Source organism: Salmo salar, chromosome 25, assembly GCF_965601325.2.
Source record: "Salmo salar chromosome 25, fSalSal1, whole genome shotgun sequence".
Classification (NCBI taxonomy): domain Eukaryota; kingdom Metazoa; phylum Chordata; class Actinopteri; order Salmoniformes; family Salmonidae; genus Salmo; species Salmo salar.
Window position 1 is genome coordinate 12,223,783 of NC_138315.1, and position 25,148 is coordinate 12,248,930.

The window sequence follows — 25,148 nt, forward strand, 5'->3', positions numbered from 1 at the left end:
CAAGACTCACGCTAAAACATAATAACAGTATGAGTTGGGAGTCTGTATGAGCAGAGAGCAGAGAGAGGGATAACAAGAAGGAGCGATAGAGAAAGAGAGAGAGTGGGGGGGAGTGGAGAGAGAGCGGGGAGAGAGAGAGAGAGAGCGGAGAGAAGAGAGAGAGAGAGAGAGAGAGAGAGAGAGAGAGAGCGAGGTTCTTCAGTGAGAGCAGAAATGCCTCTGTGTGTGAGTGGTTTTTGGCCAGTGTGGTTCTGTTCTGTGCCTGTGTCTGTTTACCCCCTCTGATGACTGCTGTGTGCAGCCCTGCCCAGCCCAGCCCAGCAGCAGGTCGATGGAGACACAGCAGGCTGTGAGGACTGGAGAGGAGGGAGCACACACAGCCACACACAAAGACACACATGCTGCTGTGAAGGGCCTCCTGTGTGCCTGTATGTGTGTCTGCACATCGGTGCCAAACACGAATAACTCAACAGGCCTGCTCCCGAATACACACAGAGCTGGGGATTTGGGGACAGATGATTCTCTCCAATGATTACTGGAGGAGATGGCAGAGGATCTCACCATACGGCCCAGCGTTATTATGCCATTGAAATGTGCATGTGTGCGCATGCCGTGTGAGACTCTTGGTTTGTGTCTCGGTATATAAATAGCTTGATTTCTCATCCAAATAGTATCAGGCATGTCTCCAGAGCAAAACTACAGTAGAGGTCATTGCCTACTGTAAGGTGTATCCCAATAGGCACCCTATTCCCTATTTAGGCCCATAGGGCTCAAATCAAATCAACCAAATCAAATCAAACCGTTATTCGTCACACGCTTCGTAAACAACAGGTGTGGACTAACAGTGAGATGCTTACTTACGGGACCTTCCCACAATGCAGAGAGGAAGAAGATGGGGAAATAATCGAAAAGTAAAACACACAACGATAACTACAGACACGGGTTACCGGTAGAGTCGATGTGCAGGTTTACGAGGTAACTGAGGTAGATTTGTACATATGTAACTAGCAGTAAAGGGACCGATCAAAAGTAGCGCACTATATAGGGAATAGGGTGTCATTTGGGACTTAACCCTAACAGTTATTTTAATGGCAGTGTTACTGGTGAGGCTAACCAGAGGAAATAAAATCAACACTGAGGAAGTACCCTGCTGTTACAGCAGAGCGATAATAATCAGAGTATGTGTGTTTATATTTAAAACTCAATTCTGCTCTCCACCGCCAGTGGCCTGTACTATATCAATGATAGCTGTCAAATGGGGGAGTACGTTTTTCTTTTAACAACCCTCATATAAATACTAATCCAGTAATTGAAAGGCCTTTTGACCCCATCCTAGAACATGCCTTTCAATAATTCAACTCTTACTCATACAAAGTGAAATCACTGAGGCATGACTCAAGGACCATTGACATCATCCATATTATTAGATCCCCTGTCCCCATGCACCACAGAAAGCAACCATATAGTCCTCACAAACCACAGACAGTCCTCACACACCATATAGTCATATATTATGTAGGTCACACACACCACAATCACACACCATAGACAGTCCTCATATACCACATAGTACCCACAAACCACTTCATCCCCAAGCACCATATAGTCCTCACACACCACAGACAGTCCTCACACACCACAGACAGTCCTCACACACCACACACAACAAACAGTCCTCACACACCACAGACAGTCCTCACACACCACAAACAGTCCTCACACACCACTGACAGTTCTCACACCACTGACAGTCCTCACACACCACTGACAGTCCTCACATACCACTGACCGTCCTCACATATCACTGACAGTCCTCACATACCATTGACCGTCCTCACATACCACTGACAGTCCTCACATATCACTGACAGTCCTCACATATCACTGACAGTCCTCACATATCACTGACAATCCTCACATACCACTGACCGTCCTCACATATCATTGACAGTCCTCACATACCATAGAATTCATGGCAAAGTGATTGTGCTGCGTCTGGAGGTCCACGGCGTGCTGGTAGCTGACGCCGATCTCTGTGTGGCTCTGCAGGAACACTTCCTTATTGTGACTGATCCAGTCAAACATCTATGGTGGGAACACAGATCAAATGCATGAGATTGGTTACGTTACTGGTTGGGTTACTAGTCCTGTGTGGCCCAGTTGGTCCTGTGTGGCCCAGCATGGAGCTTGCAACACCAGCATTGCGGTTTCAATTCCTGCTGGGGGCCACCCATACAAAAATGAAAGCACACATATAAATGGCACATACTTATATATATATATATATATATATTAGACATTCCCATTGATAGTTTAGGACAGCAGATACATTATTTTTTATTTTTTTGTGGACTGGATTAAGAGGAAAGATATAGAAAATAGCAGAGGGCTGTACTTGAACCCATGCTTCAGCAGTATATATGTGTTCCAGAGGCAGCGGTCTAGACCACTAGACCACCCTAAGCCACAGCCGAGAAACATTCTATTCATTACATGATACTATAGTCCTCTCCTTCGCATTAATAATACACTATTGATCAGATTGAATCAAATGCAGTCATCTCTCTTTAAAATCCTGGACAGCATGCTTGACTATATAATACAATATAAAATGACGGTGGCGTGACAAGCGTGATTATTGGGTGACACAGGAACAACTCTCTAGGCCAGCAGCTTTACATCTCCGCTCTGAAGAGCCTGCGACATTAGAACAAACCTATTTAATCCGGTTTGATCGAGCTGTTAATTAAACATTGACGCTGGTGTGACCTCTCGCCGCTGCCTTCCGATGGAAGTCCTTATAAAGGGAATTAGTTGTCCGATGTGTTCGTACTGATGTAACAGATTACAGCGGTGGCGTTTCCATTTTCTCTGTTTCAGAAGCTGTTTGATAAATAATGCTATATTCATTATTATCGTATGAAACAACAATGAAATTGCAGTTAAATGTATTCTATTTATTCAATGAGAAATATTTTTTACAAATAGAATGGGAAAAGCTGAAAAATGCCTTGGAAATAGTGCTCCTCCATATCTTTTGGTTTGATGCATATTTCTTTCCCTCAAACTAGGGTTTGATGAAATCGATTTTATCGTCAAAAGACTTGAAAGACCATATGATTGACAACTAACTTGTAAATTCTCCTACTTGTCATGCTTATTAAATCACATCTTGACAGCTTAATCTAATATCTTACAAATCAAATGAAGAGAAGCTGGCTAAAGAATTAATTAGCTCAATGACCGTTTTCTTTGGGGGGGAGGGGGGGTACAAATTCTGACTCAGAGCAGTAAGTTGATAATGCTGATGAATGACTCCCTATCATATTCACTTGAAGATGATGAATAGAGGAGAGCTAGTTGGGAAAAAAGAGCGATGACGGGCATTTATCATTTACAAATCATTATCCTTAAATGACCAACATCATAAAGCAAAAAATGTACTCTGGAAAAATGCCACATTCCTTGAAAGAAACCAATTGATGGTACGACAGATATTATTTTCTCTACAGAGCATAACCTACAACTCTCCTCACTAAAATCCATTTGAGCCTTTTTGTGAGAAAAAAAAAATCAATGTTTTGGATGGTCACCGGTGCACGGTAGCAGGGGAAGACGACGACGTGGAGCCGACGGCGGCCAGTAATTGTTCCTTTTGTCTGCGTTTAAAATGGCTATTGCCTATATAGAGTGCATACAAAGGTAGTGTACAAAAGAATTATAGGGCGCCATTCGGGACGCAGCCACAGAGATCACGAGGTCATTACGGAGGAGGAGGAACAATAAACACCTGCGTCCATCCTCCCCTCCTTCCCTCCCTCCCTTCCCTCCCTCCCTCCCCTCAGTGAAATGAGGCCTTCTGTCTGTTACTGTTCCCTTTGGTCCTAATCCACACAGATATGAACTGTCTTTACAGGGGTTACACACGGACACGTTCATTTCACCAGCAGTGTACAAAAAAAAAAGAATAGCCTTATTATGTTCGAGCTTCAAAGGTGTCGCGTAAAACAATGTGTTTCGCCTTTTGAATCTCTGCTCCGAATACTAACGTTACCGGCATGCAACCACGAATTCTACTACGACTGTCCAAGTGCTTGGTCGGACCAGAATCAAAATAGCCCAATGGGAATCTGAGTTTACAAAATGACCAGTACGTGAATTGCTGAATCTATCATGGTTCTGATTAGACTGCGTTGTATAACACGTTGTTAGTAAATCACCAATTGGAGAGGACACATGGAGGGACATACACTGTTCGTGTGCCATGCCTTGATTGGCATTGTCCCCAGGGAAATTAATCATTATCTGGGCCTGTACTAATCAGAGGCCCCATGGGTCTCCACGATCATTAGGGAAGGGACTGACTGCACTTATCCAAATTAAGGCATCTTCGTCATTGTAGGGTTTATTGGAGGGAGTGTTGGCTTGAGGGATTGGAGAGAATATTGCAGTTATATGGGAATAATAATAATTTTTCTTCCTCTCTGTAAACACTAGCTGTGTGGCAGTTCTACTTTAGTTTATTTGTCCGGTTGCCTTGACGAAGCAGGAAATGACTTGGGAATGTAAAATATTGTTTAGAATCATATGATATCATCATCGTCATCAAAATACTATCACTTTTTCTTAGAGGCCCACCTGTGTCTCCCACCTTGCCAGAGTTGTATAGGTCTTAACATGAGGTCATGTGCTGACCGTACATTAAAGTTGATGTTGTGACATTCCTAATGAGTTTTGGGGTATTTGGGGTATATGAGGTTTTCCTTTAAAAGCCTGGAAGCTTTTCAGAGACCAAAAAATAATGACATGTAATTATTACATGTACCTTTGGGTTATTGACATTGTCAAGGGAGATGAGTGCGTAGATGAGAATAACGTATTTTGTCATCTCTAATACCCACTTAGAAAAATCTCATGACTTGGAAAAGTGGGCAAAATACATGTTTATTCCCCCAAATACCATCCCAGGGAATGATGTACTGAGCCATTCTGCTTTCATAATATATTATAAAAGCACATATACTTATAAAAGCATATTATATCCCATTTAATATGTGTTTCAAATAAATACAAACAAATGGAAGAGTTTTCTATGTATTTAGGCCCTCCATATAAACAGAGAAATGCTACGTCTAAAATGGCACCCTATTCCCGACATAGTGCACTACTTTTGATGTCAAAAATAGTACACTATATAGGGGACCGGGTGCCATTTGGGGCGCAGCCTAGGCCTCACATCACATCGAGCCCAAAGTTTGTTATTGGTTCCCGTACTGAGGACATTCACGATGCGCCTCAAGGATAAATATTTGAAGACAAGACTCCGGGATATTTATATGCCAAAACCTCTCAATCAGTTTGCAACCCTTTTAATATAAATTCTTTGTCAGCGTTTGCCTGCCTTACTATACACAAGGCACATGTGTGGCAATAAGTTTGGTCTTACTAAAACGCCCTGCAAGGTCAAATCAACAAAGTGTCTTTAACGTGATGCGGGTTTATTATTTTTATTCTGTTTTGCAGACGTGACTACTATCATGTTGTCTGATCTGTTTCTTTTATTGTTTTTAACAATGCCAAATTTCCATTTATGAACAATGAAGATATTCTATTCAATTCTCACACACACACACACACACACACACACACACACACACACACACACACACACACACACACACACACACACACACACACACGATAACATGTACACACGTTGGGTATCGTAGATACGTGATAGTGGTGGAGTAGGGGCCTGAGGACACACAGTGTGTTGTGAAATCTGTGAATGTATTGTAATGTTTTTAAAATGGTATAACTGCCTTAATTTCGCTGGACCCCAGGAAGAGTATTGGCTGCCTTGGCATAATAAATACACATATATACAGATCAACTCAGCTTAACAGTTGTTATTGTGATTGTTGTTTCTGGCCCCTCTGGGCTTTGGTTACTCACCTTCTCTGCATCCTGCTCAAAGAGGCGAAGCTGGAAACACTGGTCCAGTTTGAGCTTGCGGACGTGCCATATCTGGTGCAGGTGCTGTCTGGTCGAGTGCAGCTTGTCCAGCAGGCTGGCGATCTTAGGCACCACGCTCTGGAAGTCAGCGCTGCCCGAGATGCAGTTCCTCCCAGAGAACCCGTCACTGGACCGGATACACTGAAGCAGCCTCTGGCCCTCCCTGTCCAGCTCCTCCACGGGAGCCTTCATCACCTTCTTCTTGAGCTGCGTGTGCTCGTCGATGAGGCACCGGGAGCCCTCCACGTCCACCGGGAACTCCTTCTTGGCCAGCAGCTCCTGGAGGTCCTCCAGGCGGGAGAGGAGGTGAACGGCAGAGCCCATGAACTCCTCCAGGGCCACGCGCAGATCCATCCACTCCTCGTGGTTGTACTCCAGAGAGCCCTCAAAGTCGTCTGTCAGCTGGGACGGGTCCACCAACTTAGTCAGCCCCTCCACTGACACCATGCTAGTCTGTCAACAGCACACAATCAAGAGGCTCTCGTTATGTTACCCCAAACCGGATACAAGCTTCATTGGACGCGTCCAAAATAGTACTCTATTCCTTATATAGCGAACAAGGCCCAGGCTCTATGTAGGGAATAGGGTGACAATTGGAACAAAGCCGTTCTGTTTCTTATTAGCACTACATGTTCACTGTGGAGGTAAGGAATGAGAGAGGGGAGGGCCGAGGGGTGTAAACATAACCTCACACTACCTAGCATACTACTAATGGCTGACCTCTGTCACAGCACTACAGGCAGAGAAAATGGGGAAATCGTGGGGAGGAAATAATCATTTCTCACCAGTCCCTCTGAAAACACAGCTCTGTGCTTCCTGTCCGGCTTTAGAGAGGTTAAAATTAGCAACTGTTGTTGAGTATCGCTGATAGTCCTGGGATTGATTAGACTTTAAAATAATGTGCTATTCAACTCTGGCTGAAATGCAACCTCAAAACGGCTCGTCTATGGGAAATAATCAAAACAGGCATGCTGACTAGAGAAAACGTCTGTACTGATGAAACATAAAATAGTCCAGGGCAGTAGGTAGACATTCCAACCAAAACAAGGTTATGTTTGCGCCCATGCCGAGCGATGCTGAGCGAGAGGCTTACCTCAAATGTGAACTTGGCACTGCCAAAGTTGGTCTTCTGCTTCTGCCAGAAGTTGTCGGGTTTGATGATCAGCGCCACGCAGATCTCGGCGGGGAAGGCTTCCTGCAGGGTCTTCAGTAGAGGCTTGATCAGGTCCCACTTGGAGCCGCGCATATCAATGATGACCGTGAAGCCTCGCTTGCACACATCCTCACTGGGAGATAGAGGAGACGAAAGGACCATTCCAGAGAGAGGAGAGAGGGATAGTGAGAGAGAAACGGAGAGAGGAGGGGCGAGAAAGAGAGAATGGGGGGGGGGTGAGTGAAAAAGAGACAGGAAAAGAGCGAGAGAAAGAGAGAGAAAAAAAGAGAGAGAGATAACCAACCCCTAGTACCCAGCATTCCCTGTATATCACATCCACTCCCACGGAGCTTGGGTCGAGCTGGGGCGGGCGACGTCACGCCATCCAACACCACCATCCAACACTCCCTACTTAATATCCCTCTGTCAATTTATACTCCCCTGGACTTTCAGCCAGGCACGGTGCTACAGCCATTACACCACTTGAACTGTTTAACTGCTGTAACTAAATGACAAGCGCTGTTCAATTGGACTTGTTTTCAGCTAACGCACTGCTTCTACCTTCAGTGTGGTACGATCCCTCCCGCGATTCTACTTTCTGACAAGCCTGTCATCGACATTAAGCTCTGTCGTTTTAGATTATCATACAAACAATAGCATATCACACACAAACCTATTCTCTCTTCCTGGGCATGTCCTCTTTAGATGTAATGCTTATTTGTTGAGTCTTGTTTCAATTTCAACCCCGCAAAATGGAGGGCCCCACTTTTCTAACAGGTTATGAGGCTGTAATGCTATTAACGCTCTATTCTTAGGCCTGATGCTCCGAAAGCACTCCAACGCGATTGGAAGAAGATAAAAATAACCTCTAATTGCTTTGGCCCGCCACATGCCCTCCTCCTCCAGCCTCCCCTACTTCTGCAATTAATATGATCCTCCGCATCGCTTTGTGCTGGAAGACTGGGGACACACAGGAGACAATGTCTGCATCCCAATTGGCTCCCTATTCCCTATGTAGTGCACTACTTTTGACCAGGGCCCATAGGACTCTGGTGAAAAGTAGTGCACTACATAGGGAATAGGGTGCCAATTGAGACGCAAACAATGCATTTGTACCAACAGCAGTCTATTAGGCCCCCTTGTTTCCTGCCATTTTCTCTTCTCAATGGGCCAAGGACAACAGGAAAACAGCCTTGACACAGTCATACACATCCTACTAGTAGAAAAGAGAAGTGATACTGGTTAGATTCATTTCTCCTTTGTATTGAGTAGATGAGGTGCTATGTGAAAACACTACTTTAATTTCCAGGTACTGTAGGCTGAAATGTCAATGGATATGTAGCCCATGACCTTTGGCTTTGCCACACTGATTGTCAATGAACAGCAGCATTTATCGACTTGTATGGGTCCTAAATGGAACCCTATTCCCTTTATAGAGCACAATGGGCCCTGGTCAAACGTAGTGGACTATATAGGAAATAGGGTCCCATTTGGGACATAGAGACGTGGACTTGCTCGTTCACTTTCAATTGAGGGAACATGTTGAAGTGCTTATGACATCGTTGTCTCAGTCTGTGGTTTCCCTCACCCATGCAAGCTCAGCTAATTCCAATGAGCTCAAAACAAACGGAGACTGTTGCTGAAATACCACAGTAGCTATCACTGCAAACACATATCCAATAATTATAAATAGAGAGAATTAACATTTCCTGGACGCAGAGAGGGAATTCCAATAAATGGCTGGGGTAGAGGTTGGGGAGTGGGGGATAGGTTGGGTGGATGGGGGTACTGGTGGGATGGATCAATAGCATTGACAGAAAAGGGAAAGGAAGCAACAGCCACTGGGATACTGTGAGCTGGAGCTACAGTATCAAATCACATTTTATTTGTCAGATGCGTCAAATACAACGGGTGTAGACCTTACTGTGAAATGCTTACTTACAAGCCCTTCATTTTATTTTATTTAACTAGGCAAGTCAGTTAAGAACAAATTATTATTTACAATGACGGACTACTTGTAACAGGCTGACTACACCGCCCGCGCGTTGCAAAATACATTTAGAAATCTATATTATTCAAATATTGCACCCACAGTGCTCGCGCGCGCGAACGAGCATCTGCATTGCCAAGCGCTAAAATAGAAGTCAGTTCTATTTGTGACGCAGATCGCGCTGCAAATCCTGCCTCTCCCATCTCCTCATTGGTTTATAGAAGCAGGTACCCACGTGCCATCTCCTCATTGGTTATACCCACGTGGGTGACTGAAAGATGAATGAGGTCAGTGGCGGTAATGGACCTAATTTATGAAAGTTGCCAATCGCAATATAAAGTCCAGAGAAAAAATAGCCTAGAAGGAGGAGAGATGACTAGAAACGATTCGGTTGACCGTTTTATGTGTGGATTAATTGTTGGAGTAGAGGACCTTGTGCATTTCAGCTAAAATAACAACTCAATGTTTATATCCCAGGACAAATTAGTTAGCAACAGCAAGCTAGCTAAAGGACAAATTAGCTAGCAAGTGCAAGTTAGCTAGCTACATTGCCATAAATGTTTAATGCTTTTCGACCTGTCCCCATATTAATGTAATTGGTTCAGAGTTTGTTTTGATATTTTAACCTGCGTGTCGTGATCGCGTTTGGTGTGGGGGGACAAAATACATTTATGCACGATGGCGCACGCGCGCAGCCGGTTTGGGTCCCGTGTGAGTGCTACGGGAGGTAGTCATTTAGGCAGGTTACCTTCGCTTTCTTGGTCACAGGGACTATGGTGGTCTGCTTGAAATATGGAGGTATTAACACAGTTCTTAATATAATTCCTGACGGTCACAGTCACAACTCATTATGAAACCATTTTCAGCGTCTTTAAAGAAAGCACACACCGACAAAGGTTGCCACCGAAACATCTGCGTGAATTTATTCAGCCACTCCAGTGAAAAGAGAGACCGAGAAAGACGTAAAGCTACTCGAGAGAGAGAAACAGAAAACCACAAAAGAGTTTTCTCGCTTTGAGTCTGGAGAGAGGCTCTCATTGCTCAACGGTTGACAGCACGGCTCTAGAAGTACGTCATGTGGCCACGCCCCGCTTCCTTCTCTCTGCTCTGTAATTACCTTATCCTTTTCCATTCTCGACATGTGTTGGTAATGGTGGTGGGTCAGTTGGAGGGGAGTTAGGGGGACTCTCCCTGGCTGGGCTGGGCTGGCTGTTTAAACTCTCATTAAGCAGGTCACACAGAGAGGCTTTGAAGCTGACTTCATAGGGCCACTGCCAGGCCTGATCAATGGCTGAACGCACTCAGTGCAGCCCCGTCACTCCGCCTGGCTGACAGCACCCGAAACACACACACACACACACACACACACACACACACACACACACACACACACACACACACACACACACACACACACACACACACACACACACACGTGCGCGCACACACCATACACACTTGCGCACACACGTATGCATACACACGCACAGGCACACACACCAGGCACACACACGCACAAACATTTTCAGCTGCAGTTAACAGCATGGCCACAAGGATCGGCCGGAGGATATATATGTGTTTAGATTACACAGGGAAAAACACACACACACACACGATGCCACGAACTGAGTGTGAACATTTTCAGCATATTTGTAACCATGGCCCGGGCTCTGATAGATATAAGACCAAGCTAGTGAAACAAATTGGTGCATTCGTAAAGTATTCCGACGCCTTGACTTTTCCACATTTTGTTACGTTACAGCCTTATTCTAAAGTGTATTAAATAGATGTTTTTCCTCATCAGTCTACACACAATAATTAATGACAAAGCGAAAACAGGTTTTTAGACATTTTTGCAATATGTTATGAGACTTGAAATTGAGCTCAGGTGCATCCTGTTTCCATTGATCAGCCTTGAGATGTATCTACAACTTGATTGGAGTCCACCTGTGGTAAATTCAATTGATTGGACATGATTTGGAAAGGCACACACCTGTCTATATAAGGTCCCATATTTGATAGTGCATGTCAGAGCAAAAACCAAGCCATGAGGTTGAAGGATTTGTCCGTAGAGCGCCGAGACAGGATTGTGTTGAGGCACAGATCTGGGGAAGGGTACCAAAACATCTCTGCAGCACTCCACCAAGCAGGCCTTTATTGTAGAGTGGCCAGACGGAAGCTGCTCCTCAGTAAAAGGCATATGACAGCCTGCTTGGAGTTTGCCAAAAGGCACCTAAACAAGATTCTCTGGTCTGATGAAACCAAGACTGAACTCTTTGGCCTGAATGCCAAGCATCACGTCTGGAGGAAACCTGGCACCATCCCTACGGTGAAGCATGGTGGTGGCAGCATCGTGCTGTGGGGATGTTTTCCAGTGGCAGGGACTGAAAGACTAGTCAGGATCAAGGGAAAGATGAACGGCGCAAAGTGCAAAGAGATCCTTGATAAAAACCTGCTCCAGAGCGCTCAGGACCTCAGACTGGGGCGAAGGTTCACCTTCCAACAGGACAACGACCATAAGCACATAACAGGAAAGGGTCTTCCCCAAACTGTTGCCACAAAGTTGGACGCACAGAATCGTATAGGATGTCATTGTATGCTGTAGCATTAAAATGTCCCTTCACTGGAACTAAGGGGCCTAGCCCAAACCATGAAAAACAGCCCCAGACCATTATTCCTCCTCCACCAAACTTTACAGTTGGCCCTATGCATTGGGGGTAGGTAGCGTTCTCCTGGCATCCGCCAAACCCAGATTTGTCCGTCGGACTGCCAGATGGTAAAGCGTGATTCATCACTCCAGAGAACACGTTCCCACTGCTCCAGAGTCCAATGCGGCGAACTTTACACCACTCCAGCCGACGCATGGTGATCTAAGACGGGGCCCCGCCGGACCCTTTCATGAAGTTCCCAATGAATAGTTCTTGTGCTGACGTTGCTTCCAGAATCAATTTGGAACTCGGTAGTGAGTGTTGCAACCGAGGACAGATGATTTCTACGCACTACGTGCTTCAGCACTCGGCGGTCCCGTTCTATGAGCTTGTGTGGCCTAGAACTTAGCGGCTGAGCCGTTGTTGCTCCTAGACGTTTCCACTTCACAACATCACAACAGCACTTACATTTGACCGGGGCAGCTCTAGCAGGGCAGAAATCTGACAAACTGACTTATTGGAAAGGTGGCATGACGGTGCCACTTTGAAAGTCACTGAGCTCTTCAGTAAGGCCATTCTACTACCAGTGTTTGTCTATGGAGATTGCATGGCTGTGTGCTCGATTTTCTACACCTGTCAGCAACGGGTGTGGCTGAAATAGTCAAATACACTATACTACATACTTTGTATATATAGTGTATGAAAATTGTATCTATAATTCCCATTCATCTTTCTGTGGGAGCATTTTCAAATTTTTCCTATGAGAATTAGAAATGTCTACAATATTCTTAGATTTTGTGTGTCGTGCCAAGTGTTCCTTTTGTGATTGTAAATTCTGTGTCGAGAAAATTTTTAAAATGCTCCCACAGAAAGATGTATGGAAATTATAGATACAAATTACATACATCCTTCTGTGGGAGCATTTTCACATTTGTCCTATTAGAATTACAATCACAAAAGGAACACTTGGCTCGACACACATCTAAGAATATTCATTCAAATAATGTCTACATTTCATGATATATAGTGCATTTGGAAGGTATTTAGAACCCTTGACTTTTTCCACATTTTGTTACATTACAGCCGTATTCTAAAATAGATTTTTTTTAGTTCCCCTCATCAATCTACACACAATACCCCATAATGACAAAGCAAAAACAGTTTTTTAGACATTTTTGCAAACACCTTATTTGCATAAATATTCAGACTCTTTGCTATGAGATTCAAAATTGAGCTCAGGTGCATCCTGTTTCCATTGATCATCCTTGAGATGTTCTACAACTTGATTGGAGTCCACCTGTGGTAAATTAAATTGATTGGTCATGATTCGGAAAGGCACACACTTGTCTATATAAGGTCCCACAGTTGACAGTGCATGTCAGAGCAAAAACCAAGCCATGAGGTCGAAGGAATTGTCCGTAGAGCTTTGAGACAGGATTGTGTCGAGGCACAGATCTGGGGAAGGGTATAAAAAAAGTCTGCATCACTGAAGGTCCCCAAGAACACAGTGGCCTCCATCATTCTTAAATGGAAGAAGTTTGGAACCACCAAGACTCTTCCTAGAGCTGGCTCGCCTGGCAAACTGAGCAATTGGGGGAGAAGGGCCTTGGTCAGAGAGGTGACCAAGAACCTGATGGTCACTCTGACAGAGCTCCAGAGTCTCTCTGTGGAGATGGGTGAACCGTCCAGAAGGACAACCATCTCTGCAGCCCTCCACCAATCAGGCCTTTATGGTAAAGTGGCCAGACGGAAGCCACTCCTCAGTAGAAAAGGCACACGAGTTTGCCAAAAGGCACCTAAAGGACTCTCAGACCATGAGAAACAAGATTCTCTGGTCTGATGAAACCAAGATTGAACTCTTTGGCCTGAATGCCAAGCGCCACATCTGGAGGAAACATGGCACCATCCCTACGGTGATGCACGCTGGTGGCAGCATCATGATGTGGGGATGTTTTTCAGCAGCAGGGACTGAAAGACTAGTCAGGATCAAGGGAAAGATGAACGGCGCAAAGTGCAAAGAGATCCTTGATAAAAACCTGCTCCAGAGCGCTCAGGACCTCAGACTGGGGCGAAGGTTCACCTTCCAACAGGACAACGACCATAAGCACATAGCCAAAGAAATGCAGGAGTGGCTTCGGGACAAGTCTCTGAATGTCCTTGAGTGGCCCAGCCAGAGCCTGGACTTGAACCCGATCGAACATCTCTGGAGACCTGAAAATAGCTGTGCAGCGACAATCCCCATCCAACCTGACAGAGCTTGAGAGGACATGAAGAGAAGAATGGGAGAAACTACCGAAATACAGATGTGCCGAGTTTGTAGGGTCGTACCCAAGAAAAATCGAGGCTGTAATCGCTGCCAAAGGTGCCTCAACAAAGTACTGAGTAAAGGGTCTGAATACTTATGTAAATGAGAAATTTCAATTTTTATTTTATTTTTATTTATACATTTGCAAAAATGTCTAAACCTGTTTTTGCTTTGTCATTATGGGGTATTTTCTGTAGATTGATGAGAAGAATGACAATTGTTTATCCATTTTAGAATAAGGCTGTAACATAACAAAATGTGGAAAAGGTCAAAGGGGTCTGAATACTTTCCGGAACGCACCGTACACCACGACATGGATGATCTCCTTATGACAACAAAACAGAATGGACCGTGTTGAAGTACGCTCTAATGTGTATGCCGTGTGTCAACATACATGGCGACGGCATGTTTCTCCTGCTAGCCCCATACATTATGTCATGTTTACATTAGTATGATTAAGAAATGAGTCCAGGGACCGTATGTGTCAAGCATCTCAGAGTAGGAGTGCTGACCTAGGATCAGGTCCCATCTGTCCATGTAATCTTGCAGGTTGACGTGTATTGTCATAAGTCTTGTCCTGGAGGCAAAACTATGTGATTCCCCTTTAGATATGCCAGCCGCAAAGTCAAAATGGGCTATATTGTAAGAATGTGCTTTTTTTGGTCTTAATTTAAAGTTAGGGTTAGCAGTGTGGTTAGGTTAGGGTTAAGGTTAGGGATAGGGATAGGTTTAAAATCAGATTTTATGACTTTGTGGCTGTGCCAGCTAGTGACCAGTCTGCAGAGTTGACACCAGGACAAGATTGAAAAATGCTACGCTGCTTTAATCTTATTCAATGTGATCTAAAAAGCAAAAAAAAAAACGGATCATAAATCAGATACCTCTCCACTGTTCTTACCTGGGCACAGTGGAGAGGTACGTCACCAGCTGCCGCAGCTCCTCGTGTTTTATTCTGTCGTGGTTGCTTCTGGCAGGGAAGGTCAGTATGGGGCCACCTCTCTTATCGCGTCCTCCTGTAGGAACACAGACAGTAGAAATCTCCTGATTTTTGAGAGCCCTACGTCAGAAATAGATAGAGCTTTAAGTGCACGTCAGTGTTCTGCTCCAAATGGCACCCTATTCCCTATATAGTGCACTACTTTGACCAGGGCCCATAGGGTACTGAAGCTTCATGCTGTGATTCTCAGTATTCTCTCAAAGTGCCCGTGTACATCAATTACAGTAAGACATGGTATACAACATAATGAGAGTAGAAAGGGTCTATCTTCATGTCTCTTATTTTACTAGGTCTTTATCCCAAATGGCACCCTAATTCTTGTACTACTTTTGACCAGAGCCCATGGTCAAAAGAGGTGCACTATAATAGGGAATATGGTGTCATTTGGGACGCATCCCATGTGTAGAGAGCTGCATGACCAGATTGAGGGTGAAGTACATTTGTTCATCCCTGGTGCTCATGGGACTTTGTGAATAGCAACAGCAAGGGAGACAGGGAGGCAAGGCAGCAACAATGCCCCAGAGGATGGGCCTTTAGGGCCTTATCCAGGTGGGATTTTGTTGGTGACAGATCTTTGTTGACATTTTTTGGGAGAACCAACCCCCTCGGATGGCGGAGCTCCCCCGTGCCTCCCCCTCCCCCCTCTGACAAACGTCCACCAGTCTTTCATCCTCAAGGTCCACCCCCTTGGCGTGTGCGTGTGCGTGTGTGTGTGTGTGTGTGTATCTGTATCTGTATCTGTATCACACACTGAGCCTCGTCACAGAGATAAGGCCAACATTACTCTACTGCTGCTGGGGGAACCTCTATGTATTTTCGGGAGAAAAAAATGTAGTGTTACTTGCATAACCCCGGTTATATGAGAATATGAGTGAGATGTCTCACTTATGGGATATGGCCAACTCCCGTATCGCAGACATGCTCTCCGAAGCCAGGGTAGTCCCAACAGCATCACCCCTCAGAGGCTCTGAGGAAGGTGCAGTGACATCCAGTCGGTAAGACCTCATTAATGTATGAGGGGTGGCCCAACATGCCTCATTGAAAATCTCTTGCAAAGAGATGGCTTTGAACAGTGCCCAAGAGTTAGCCATACCTCTGGTGGAATGAGCCCTCAGACCCTACGGGGGCTGGAAATCCTTGCTATTATAAGCCAATATACTGTAATAGCCTATCCAATGGGAGAGCCGTTGACGAAAGAGGAGCCCACACTTGCAGGGGGGCACCCAAGGCAAGAAGAGTTATTTCGCCATGCTTTCGTTCTATCCAAGTAGATGTGCAAAGCATGCACTGGACATAAACGGTGGAGACGCTCTTCTGTTGTATAAGTGAAGGGCGACGGGTGGAAAGCCATGAACTCTTGTAATTGCTGCTGACCTTAGGCATAAAGGCGGGGTTGGGTAACAATGTTACCTTCGGTAACCCCAGGGCAAACTGTAGACACGAATGGTGGACTGGCGGTGCGTGCAGCTCACTCACTCGCTTTGCGGATGTAAGAGCAATCAGTAAAGGAGAGATATTTAATCTCCTCGCTTTCCCGCAGAAGTGAAACTGCCTCCAGAACAATAGACAGGTCCCAAGATGGGACTAAAGGCTTGTCATAAGACAAGATAACAGAGGGTGTTTCCTTACTGTGTTATTGTCGAAGCCCATATGACAGGCCGACATAGCTTCTAAATAGACCTTAACAGTGGAGAACGACCTTCCCTCTGTCCAAAATGTCCTGTAATATGCATAAAATCTGGCTTACAGAGCATTGGTGAGAAAATATCTGTTTTTGGTCACACCACTTCTCAAAAACGCACCACTTGTTTCCATACAGTGAGCGTGTGGAAGGGGCTCTTGCACTCTGGGTAGTCTCAATGACTCTGAGTGACAAGCCTGTGGCATTCAGATTCATCCTCTCACGGGCCAGGCCCAGAGGCCCATGGTTTCTGGGTGAGGGTGGAAAATCTCTGTTTGCTTGGGTCAAAAGATCCCTGCGTAACGGTAGTTGGCAGAGCTCGTCGTAAAGCAGGAGAATGATCTCCGCTAACCAGAGCCTCCGTGGCCATCGAGGGGCTACCAAAAATGAGGGATAAGCCTTGGGAGAAGTTGCTTTCCCGGGACGGGAAGTGTTTTTCTTTCTTTTTTCTACATTGTAGAATAATAGTGAAGACCTCAAAACTATGAAATAACACATATGGAATCATGTAGTAACCAAAAAAGTGTTAAACAAATCTAAATATATTTTAGATTTTAGATTCTTCAAAGTAGCCACCCTTTGTTTTGATGGCAGTTTTGCACACTCTTGGCATTCTCTCAACCAGCTTCACCTGGAATGCTTTTGCAACAGTCTTGAAGGAGTTCCCACATATGCTGAGCACTTGTTGGCTGCTTTTCCTTCACTCTGCGGTCCAACTCATCCCAAACCATCTCAATTGGGTTGAGGTTGGGTGATTGTGGAGGCCAGGTCATCTGATGCTGCACTCCGTCACTCTCCTTCTTGGTCAAATAGGTCATCATCAAGGGAAAGGGTGGCTACTTTGAAGAATCTCAAATATAAAACATATTTTGATTTGTTTATCACTTTTTTGGTTACTACATGATTATTTATTTCATGTTATTTCATAGTTTTGATGACTTCACTATTATTCTACAATGTAGAAAATTGTAAAAATAAAGATAAACCCTTGAATGAGTAGGTGTGTCCAAACTTTTGACTGGTACTGTATTTTATTTTACCAGGCAAGTCAGTTAAGAACAAATTCTTATTTTCAATGACGGCCTACCAGGGAACAGTGGGTTAACTGCCTTGTTCAGGGACAGAACGACATATTTTTACCTTGTCAGCTCAGGGATTCGATCTTGCAACCTTTCGGTTACTAGTCCAACACTCTAAGCACTAGGCTACCTGCCGCCCCAATATCTGTATCTATTGTCTACAGCTCAAAGAATGCCTTGAGTTAACAATGGCCTTAAGTTTATTAGACTAAATGAGATTCTTTCTATATACATGGCGTTGAACTTGTTTTTAGAACAGAGTCCTAGTCAGCTCCCGTTCCCCATCAGCTTTCTTTACCAGCATTTGACCAGTTTACCCTGTTCATTCAGAGATGAGTCAAAAATGATGAAACAAAAGGCAAAAAAAACATGTTTTAGTCACACTGGCTGGCTGCAATGAACTAAGAGGGATTCTGGCCAGCAGCATTGTATTAATGAGCATTAAGGTCATGGAAATGTTTATCTCCACTGTCCAAACCTGGGTTTAAACACTATTTTAAATCATTTCAAATGTTGCTGTGCTTGATTGAGGTTGCATGCCACAATAGAGCCAATAGAACACTTATAGAATTGCAAACCCCGCCCATCTGGCCCTGCAGCCACGCTAAAGCAAACACTAAAAGTATTTGAAAGATGTTGAATAGTATTTGAACCCAGGTCTGCCTCGGTACTATTGAACTCTAACGAGAATGTTCTGTACAGTAGAAATGACCAGGGTGACATCATCATCTAAGCTACAGTAAGGTCTAGGGGAGGGGAATGTGATAATGTGTCCTTGTGCTGACATCCAGTATGTCCCAAATGGTACCCTATTCCCGATACAGTGCACTACTTTGGACCAGAGCCCATAGGGGTCCCCAGCCTTACATCAACAGTACTGGAAACCAAACCTAACATTCCATGTAGAGGTTGTGATTCAATGTAAGGTATTCTGCTACAACAGCATATCATGGGGTGGCAGGTAGCCTAGTGGTTAGTGTTGGGCCAGTGACAGAAAGGTTGCTAGATCGAATCCCAGAGCTGGCAAGGTGTTCCGCCCTTGAGCAAGGCAGTTAACCCCCAACAACCCCCTGCACCACTTTGATTCAGAGGGGTTGGGTTAAAGGTGGAAAGAAACATTTTGTTTGATTGCATTCAGTTGTGTGCAACTGACTAGGTATCCCCTTTCCCTTCCATAGAATGAGTGATCTCCCCTTTCAGTCTCTGAACAGCCACTATGATACGTAAGGAATTGGCGAAGTTATGACCTGTCCGAACTAATGGCCAATCACATGTCCTGATGTACCCTGTGCTGTTGCTTCATATTAATTCATTGGATCAAATAGACAAAAGGATTCCCTAGTAACTAAACAGAAGCAAAACGACCAAAACGGAGAGGGACCTACCTGAACTTGTTCAATAAGAAAGAAACTCTCTTCCTCGCAAGTGAAAGTTGTTGTTGTGCTGATGGTTAAAGGTCTACATGCTTGTCACGTGCTACTAAATCATACTTGTCATGGGAATTTCCTCAGCATTGGTCTGCCATGAACAGTGCCGGCCAGAAAATAAAACATCTTCGTGATTTCCCATTGTGGATTCGTCAAACTGAAGCATCACTGTTGCAACCCAAACAGTACCCAGTAGTGCACTATTTTGGAACAGGGCCGACAGGGCTAGGGAATAGGGGACACGGGCACACACTCACCTGACACAAAGGCCACTTTCTCTTTCAGCACAGGCAGGACATCAGATGCCTTAATCCCATCGTTTCTGAAGGACCCTGGAGAGGAGGAAGAGAGTCAGATCAGGACAAGACTCAGCTAATCAGGACAAGATTCAGCTAATCAGCTTTCATCTCTGTAATCTCACTAAGTGATGTACATTCCTGAAATAAAAGGAACACATAACTATAGTCTGATGATGATAGATAACACAAAGACAAGCTCGCACTTCTTCTCAATGTTTTTCCCAGACCCTGAGAACTTTTTCTTCACAAAGTTCTCACAACGTTTTCTAAGCCAATGACATGTCGTTGGAACAGGGATAAATGCCGATTTAAAAAAAAGTGAAGGAACAGAATTGTATGTTACAGTACTCTATGCTATATTTATAGGCCTAGCTGCTTCTTTTCCATCATCTGTAGTCACATACCTGTAATATCGTCGTTAAAGTCCTGCATGGTATATGAGCATCGAAAATAGGATCATTTGCATTCAGGAGAATGTTTCCCGAATCACAGAGCACCATTTAAGACTATTACAAAGCTATTACCGTTGGTGTCTACTGCTCTTTCCCTCTCATTGACTTCACACTGCATACAGACTTCGTATTCACAGCAGTGCCTGGCCACTTTCCTCTCTCGATCACACAAAAACACAGGGGGAGAGGCGAGGCAAGGACATTGATCACAACGCAACAGCAGCACAACGAGCTGGATGAGCGTTCTCCACACTACACCACAGCGTGATATGGAAAACAACTGAACCCCCCAGTGTGTTCGAGTTGATGTCTACCAACATCTTATTCAAGTGCGTAAGGCTAGTCTTTTGGACGTCAACATTCTAATAAATACTTTTCATATACGCTATGGCAAAATATATATATATAATTTGGTTATGTTTATGAATGTCTTAGGTAACAGAATACGAAATACAATTTATTTCAAAGAACACAATAGTATTTTCAATAGTTTATGTAACCGTAGGCTACAGCATGTGTACAAATGAAAAACCACCAAAACACCACAATTCAAGTGTTAAAATCCATTAACCCTTAACCCATATGTTTGAAATCACTAAAATACTACTTCACATAATTTTTCCTCCATGATCCTTCATCTCGAAAGGCAACTAAAGTGTACATTTGTCCTCGTGTTTCTTGTTACATCGTTTTGTTCACATGCTACATTAGGTTGTTTTTCAAGGTTAATTTGAGTTTGATGAAACTGTCTGCTGCTAGGAAGACATCGCAGTCTGAGATTTTTTTCATCACAGACAAGCCAGTGCCAAAGTTACCACGGTAACGGTCTGTCCCTTAAAGGGCCGACAGGAAGTTTGTCTGAACTAATGATTGTGCTTGATTGAGCATGGATCACTCCCAGACACTTTTATTCACTAACTTTTAGTCATTGTTCTCCTAGATGTATTTGTGTGCTTCTACATTTCTACTTAGTAGCACATCATGTACTCATTGTAAAAAATGTTAGCGTAGAGCCCTGAACTATAATAATAAATAAGTCGTATCACTCAGCGTTTTGTGGTAGGGAAGGAACTTTGTTGATTCTTGAAGTTCAGTTGTAAAACTATTTATTTGTTTTTACTATTGGATCTAAATACTTTAGTTTAACATACATTGGTTAAAAGATGCAGGTCACAAAAATGAAATGAAATTAAGCAATATAACCAATATACTGTACCCCATTACTACTTACTAGGAACACATTTCTTGTTTTTTAAACATTAGAATGCATGCTTATCTGTTTTTTTTTGTGTGATTTTTGTTAGAATTATAAAAAATACAAATAATTGGCTGGTAAAAAAGATTTTTTTTATCTACCTGCCACAGTGGCTAGTGGACCAAAAAGTACATTTCCCACCCTGGTCATGACTACTCATCTCATATGTATATACTCATCGCATATGTATACACTCATCTCATATGTAAATACGGTATTCTATTCTACTGTATTTTAGTCAATGCCTCTTCGACATTGCTCAATCTAATATTTATATATTTCTTAATTCTGTTATTTTACTTTGCGATTTGTGTGTGTTCTTGTTAGATACTACTGCACTGTTGGAGCTAGGAACACAAGTACACTGCTCAAAAAAATAAAGGGAACACTTAAACAACACAATGTAACTCCAGGTCAATCACACTTCTGTGAAATCAAACTGTCCACTTAGGAAGCAACACTGATTGACAATAAATTTCACATGCTGTTGTGCAAATGGAATAGACAACAGGTGGAAATTATAGGCAATTAGCAAGACACCCCCAATAAAGGAGTGGTTCTGCAGGTGGGGACCACAGACCACTTCTCAGTTCCTATGCTTCCTGGCTGATGTTTTGGTCACTTTTGAATGCTGGCGGTGCTTTCACTCTAGTGGTGGCATGAGATGGAGTCTACAACCCACACAAGTGGCTCAGGTAGTGCAGCTCATCCAGGATGGCACATCAATGCGAGCTGTGGCAAGAAGGTTTGCTGTGTCTGTCAGCGTAGTGTCCAGAGCATGGAGGCGCTACCAGGAGACAGGCCAGTACATCAGGAGACGTGGAGGAGGCCGTAGGAGGGCAACAACCCAGCAGCAGGACCGCTACCTCCGCCTTTGTGCAAGGAGGAGCAGGAGAAGCACTGCCAGAGCCCTGCAAAATGACCTCCAGCAGGCCACAAATATGCATGTGTCTGCTCAAACGGTCAGAAACAGACTCCATGAGGGTAGTATGAGGGCCCGACGTCCACAGGTGGGGGTTGTGCTTACAGCCCAACACCGTGCCGGACGTTTGGCATTTGCCAGAGAACACCAAGATTGGCAAATTCGCCACTGGCGCCCTGTGCTCTTCACAGATGAAAGCAGGTTCACACTGAGCACGTGACAGACGTGACAGAGTCTGGAGACGCCGTGGAGAACGTTCTGCTGCCTGCAACATCCTCCAGCATGACCGGTTTGGCGGTGGGTCAGTCATGGTGTGGGGTGGCATTTCTTTGGGGGGCCGCACAGCCCTCCATGTGCTCGCCAGAGGTAGCCTGACTGCCATTAGGTACCGAGATGAGATCCTCAGACCCCTTGTGAGACCATATGCTGGTGCGGTTGACCCTGGGTTCCTCCTAATGCAAGACAATGCTAGACCTCATGTGGCTGGAGTGTGTCAGCAGTTCCTGTAAGAGGAAGGCATTGATGCTATGGACTGGCCCGCCCGTTCCCCAGACCTGAATCCAATTGAGCACATGTGGGACATCATGTCTCGCTCCATCCACCAATGCCACGTTGCGCCACAGACTGTCCAGGAGTTGGCGGATGCTTTAGTCCAGGTCTGGGAGGAGATCCCTCAGGAGACCATCCCCCTCCTCATCAGGAGCATGCCCAGGCGTTATAGGGAGGTCATACAGGCACGTGGAGGCCACACACACTACTGAGCCTCATTTTTACTTGTTTTAAGGACATTACATCAAAGTTGGATCAGCCTGTAGTGTGGTTTTCCACTTTAATTTTGAGTGTGACTCCAAATCCAGACCTCCATGGGTTGATAAATTGGATTTCCATTGATTATTTTTGTATGATTTTGTTGTCAGCACATTCAACTATGTAAAGAAAAAAGTATTTCATAAGATTATTTCTTTCATTCAGATCTAGGATGTGTTGTTTAAGTGTTCCCTTTATTTTTTTGAGCACTATATTTCACTACACCCACAATAACATCTGCTAAATATGTGTATGTGACCAATAACATTTGATTTGATTTGATGTCAAGACGTTATTGTGAATCTTCTGTGTTGCATGTGCCTTGATTTAGTGACATGACAACTGTGTTGGAGTTTTGGGCAACCCTTTCCCCACTTTTGTTCCATGCTGGATGAAGACCTAGCTAGCCAGTTAGTAGCGAACACTAGACACAGATGAAAGCGTGTCTATTTAGATGAATAGGGGAAACCTCAAAGTATATTTTCTGACATGCTGCAGTCAAATTCTGGTACCAGTAGACTAGCTACCTAGCTATGTAAACCACACCCAATGTGTGAACACGCATTCTGCCATGTTGGTTACAAAGTGATACTTATTTAAATGAAGGTAAGAGAATCAGGCGTTACTATTGGCGTATAAAAATGATAGATTTTGTCAGAAAATCCCTCCTGAATCCAAGTGTTTGACATGGGGGAGGGGACCAGTAACTTAATCAACAAACTTTATCAATGTAGAAGCAACAGCAATTTTTCATACTTTGATCTGAAGAACAGAAATGGCATATTTTAAGTTGAAATAGATTACTACTGGGCTTTGAGTGTTGTGCATGGAATCACAGTAATTCTGTCCAGAAGTTAGATTTTAAAATAGAGCTCAAGGGGTCATTTTTAAGAGTTGAATAAATGATTTACAAACCTGCAGAAGCGGCTCTTTCTGATACAATATTGACATCAAAACGTCTTACATGCTTGTGACTCTGAAGGACGCTTTCCCTGCCTCTGTGTCAATTCCAAGCTGTGCTGTTCATCAGATTCTTCGCATACAAGTTATCAACTGATAATATTGTCACCCATCAGACTATTATCAATTTCATCTAGTCTTTAGTCTATTTATTATACATGTGAAATTAGTTTAGATATAGTTTAGGTGTAGTTTCAATGGGCCATCCTCAGCTGCCCAGGCTGACTGCCAGTGAACGACTGGCGGTGAATGAGTGGAGGGGGGATGACCTCTTAAAACTGCTTATAACCCAAATTCTGTTTGTGATATTAAGATTCTAACAATGACAGTGTGTTACATAGACTTTTCAGTCTATGTAACACTTTTTCATTTTTCAGTCGACGTGACACTCTCGGCTCTCCTAAAAACAACAACAAAGCGGTCAGCCCATCACTTTTTGGGGGTAAACAGCTGAGGGATATGGTGGCTGGAGAAATGTAACCAATCTCAAATTCATAGACAGAGCTATGGGTTCAAGGACCGACTATCTGTGAGATCACAATCGACCAAAAATGGATGAAGGCCAGCAAATGATCACTAGGCAAAACAGCCAGGAAAAAGCTCACTACATTCCAACTCAATATCTGCACAATCTAACCAAAATATGTGGCGGTTTGCCTAGTATAGAGCAGCCAATCAGAGCATGGCATGTGCAACATCAATGACCAAGAAACCCACCCAGCAGTGAGTCATACCAAATCGTTTCCTATTGATTCATATTGGATAAGGTGACGTGTCCCCCACATTGTTTGAGCATTGATCTCTCTCTCTCTCTCTCTCTCTCTCTCTCTCTCTCTCTCTCTCTCTCTCTCTCTCTCTCTCTCTCTCTCTCTCTCTCTCTCCCTCTCCCTGCAGGACTCTCAGTTTGTTCAGCTGGTCGACCGTCTGGTGTGTTATGAAACCCTCTCCGCTAGAGTCCCGCATGTCCAAAAGTGGCAGGATTCAGAAAACAAAGCGCACATGTCCACCATCGCCTGCTGTGGCTATGAGACACAGCCTCTTCACAGAACATGATTTACTGACCACACATTCCAAAGAACATTCCAGAGTATCCAGAGTAGACCACGCGGAGTGCTATCTCAGCAGTACAGAGATGGAAGCTGAGAAGGAGACAGGATG

The 25,148-nt window shown here is 44.2% G+C and overlaps 1 protein-coding gene across 3 annotated transcripts in view; it reads right to left on the reverse strand.

The window, feature by feature from the left end:
- LOC106586158 (kalirin) overlaps nucleotides 1-25,148 on the reverse strand; it is a 259,188-nt gene that overhangs the window by 140,460 nt on the left and 93,580 nt on the right. For all 3 annotated transcript variants that reach the window (XM_014173062.3, XM_014173061.3, XM_014173066.3), the window contains exons 2-6: nucleotides 19,553-19,627; nucleotides 15,010-15,124; nucleotides 7,109-7,301; nucleotides 5,956-6,468; nucleotides 1,963-2,085 (exon numbers count right to left, since the gene is read on the reverse strand). In XM_014173062.3, coding sequence (XP_014028537.1) covers nucleotides 1,963-2,085; nucleotides 5,956-6,468; nucleotides 7,109-7,301; nucleotides 15,010-15,124; nucleotides 19,553-19,627 — 1,019 coding nt within the window. The remainder of the gene's footprint in view (nucleotides 1-1,962; nucleotides 2,086-5,955; nucleotides 6,469-7,108; nucleotides 7,302-15,009; nucleotides 15,125-19,552; nucleotides 19,628-25,148) is intronic.